Below are 2,772 nucleotides of genomic sequence, written 5' to 3'. Positions count from 1 at the left end.
CACCGGCAGGCGCAGCGGCTGGCATCCACCAACGGGGCGCCGGTGGTGGGGGGCGTCAAGAACAGCGAGGGACGCCGCGTATGATGGGGCGCCCCCGGCCGCATGCTCCACGAGGTGCTCCAGCACCTCGAGGGCGGCAATGACCCGCCGCTGGCATACCATGTCGCGGCGGCCGCCCCGGTCCTCCGCCGGAGTGTCGGGCAATGGATGCCCAGGAGGTTCGGCTCCTCCTCGTCTTCCTCCTCTCACTCCTCCTCCCGCTCCTCTTCCCATTCCTCCGGCTCGCCGGCGGTGTTCAGCGTCAAGGCCGAGCCTGCAATAGAGACGTCGCTCGGCCGGCGCACCTGCAGCGCTGGCATTGTCATCAACGAGGGTGGCCGGCGCGCCTCCTCCTCACCTCCTTCGCGCTACGTCAAACCGAAGACGGAGCCGGGGATCGCCGCCGTGAAGACGGAGCCGGGGTGCGCCGTCGTGAAGATGGAGCCGGGGCTCGCCGGCGGCGTCAAGGAGGTGCAACGCCAGCGCCTCGCCTACGAGTGGTTCGAAGCTCGGCGCCGTGGCTGGGACAAGGGAGGCGTCGTCGTCCTCGACGACAGTGACGACGACGCGCCGCCGCCACCGGTCCGCCAGGGCGATGCCGGGCAGGGGTCCAACAGGGGCGTCTGCATCAAGGAGGAGAAGGCCGCCGCCGCCGACGGCGACGTCGGCGACTTCGCCGCGCTCAGCGACTTCTTCACCCCTTAGTTGTAGTTGCGGCCTTTTTTTAAATAACTTTGCTATGTAATGTTGAATATGTCGAATATATGTCCAGTTTGCCAAACTTTAGCCAAATACTTCGTCAAATTTGCCGAACTTTGTCGAATACCTTTTTTTTTTAAAATATGGCGTCTGGGGGCGGCCCTGGAGCCGGCGGCTGGGAACCCGCTCGCCCCCACGCCGATTTTAGCGCCGGCTCGCCCCCCAGGCGGCGATTTTACGCGCCCCCTGGGGGGCCAACGGTTGGAGATGCTCTTAGGGATACATTTGGTTGCATGGAGTTCCCACACAAACCACCGAGGACAAGCCGAAACAAGTCAAACCCTTTTGTTTGGTTGCGTGCATAAGGCCCGTTGTGCTCACCTTGCAACACAAGTGGTGAAATTACCCACTCGGGAATCATTCAAAAATGGTACCCCCTCCTCTACTCTCATTGCATGTGATGAACCGATGATATATGATATTTAGAAATAAAGTACTATGATAATTATTTCAAATTGCATGGTAATAACACAATCCTTAAGCCTACTTAATGCATAACTTGTTTTTATCTTTCTCTCTCCCATCACCAGGCTTGTCTCTACTTCCAAACCTTTGTAGTAACTTATTTTTAAGAAATATATGTTCATGTAGAGAAATATACTGGCACCTGTTTGTGAAAGAATTATGTTTATCTTTCATCTTTCTATGTTACGAAATAAGATAGAAATATGTAAGACGCGGCTAATAATTCACACTTTGCGCGAACCTGTTTTGTATATATTCACTTCAGTTCAGATGGACCATTTCAAAGACACACACATAGACTCCGCGCACACAAACACAAAATTTCACAAGTCACAAAGACACCAATAGCAAACCACACCACAGCACCAACCAGACGGCCGGCGCCGGTTTCATTATTCGCACTCGATCACACACGGCACAATCACCAGAAGCGCATCAACCGCTTGCACCTTAGCAGTTGCAAGGGTCGCACTTGCAGCTGGCGCCACAGCTACAGCCGTGGGCGGCCTCACCGGACTCGGCGGCCTCCTCGAACTGCACCTTCGCAGGCCCGACGCCGAGGACGACGGCGGTGGCCTGCACGGTGGCGCCGCTCTTCTCCAAGTCAGGGTACATCTTGCTGCATCAGGCGAATCAAAATAATCAGCTCAACTACTCAGTGGCAACTCACCCTAGTTTACAAGAGAGAGAGAGAAAGCATGCATACCCGCAGTTGCAGTTTGAGCCGCAGCCGCAGCTTGATCCACAGCTGCAAGACATCCTTCGTGATGCTGTAAGCTCGGCCGTCGAAGATGAAAGACTTGATTGGGATGGTGAGCAGTGGGCGATGCATATGCTCGGCTTGTGCACCTCTATTTATAGGCGTGCTAGTGTGTTGGAAAAGGCGTTGTTGCGTGTATGTACACGATGCATATGCCTGGAATAGGTCGTCACAAGTTATTTTTCATCCAATGGCGCTTTCTAAATTCAGTGTGTTAATTTCAAACTATATTGTGCTGGGATATGGTTGCTTTTTTTTCCCGAGAGAAATTTCCAATCTATTCATCAGTCATGGCAGTACAGAAAACACCCAGCGACAACTATAAGCATTGGAGCGAGCCGAAGACGTGCCGCTGTCATTGCCCCTCCCTCACCGAAGCCGGACAAACCTTGTTGTAGTAGATAGTCGGGCAGTTGTCGTGCTAAGGCCCCAAATGACTAGCATATCAGAGTAGCAACCATCGCTGATGAAGAGCGTTGTAGATCAGAATCATCAAACCTGTAACCACACGAACGAAAGACAAACAAAAACCGGATCCAAATAGATCCACCGAAGATCAGCACCGACCGAATTCCGTGAGATCCGACGGAGACACGTCTCCACACATTCTCCGACGACACTATTCGCACCATTAGGGCAGGGATATGACGTGGGATACATTATTCCTATTGAGTGATATCACCACCACCACACAGCCCCAACTAAGACGTTGAACCTAACAAAAACGAAAACAAGGTCTTAGCTTTCTG

The 2,772-nt window shown here is 53.4% G+C and overlaps 1 protein-coding gene across 1 annotated transcript; it reads right to left on the bottom strand.

Annotated features, from left to right (window-relative positions):
* Nucleotides 1–1,483: 1,483 nt before the first annotated feature.
* Nucleotides 1,484–2,130, bottom strand: LOC125534438 (metallothionein-like protein 1). The gene is made up of 2 exons (XM_048697668.1): nucleotides 1,970–2,130; nucleotides 1,484–1,882 (listed from the first exon to the last, which is right to left on the bottom strand). The coding sequence occupies exons 1-2, from the start codon at nucleotides 2,020–2,022 to the stop codon at nucleotides 1,714–1,716; spliced, it is 222 nt and encodes a 73-aa protein (XP_048553625.1). The 5' UTR covers nucleotides 2,023–2,130; the 3' UTR covers nucleotides 1,484–1,713.
* Nucleotides 2,131–2,772: the final 642 nt, after the last annotated feature.

Source organism: Triticum urartu, chromosome 1, assembly GCF_003073215.2.
Source record: "Triticum urartu cultivar G1812 chromosome 1, Tu2.1, whole genome shotgun sequence".
NCBI lineage: Eukaryota > Viridiplantae > Streptophyta > Magnoliopsida > Poales > Poaceae > Triticum > Triticum urartu.
This window is presented reverse-complemented; position numbering and strand designations above follow the sequence as displayed.

Excerpts from the sequence above, each read along its gene's own strand:
- LOC125534438 (XM_048697668.1), bottom strand. The coding sequence starts at position 2,022 with ATGTCTTGCAGCTGTGGATCAAGCTGCGGCTGCGGCTCAAACTGCAAC. Across the intron at positions 1,883-1,969 it reads GGCTCAAACTGCAACTGCGG|CAAGATGTACCCTGACTTGG; the intron begins GTATGCATGCTT and ends CGCCTGATGCAG.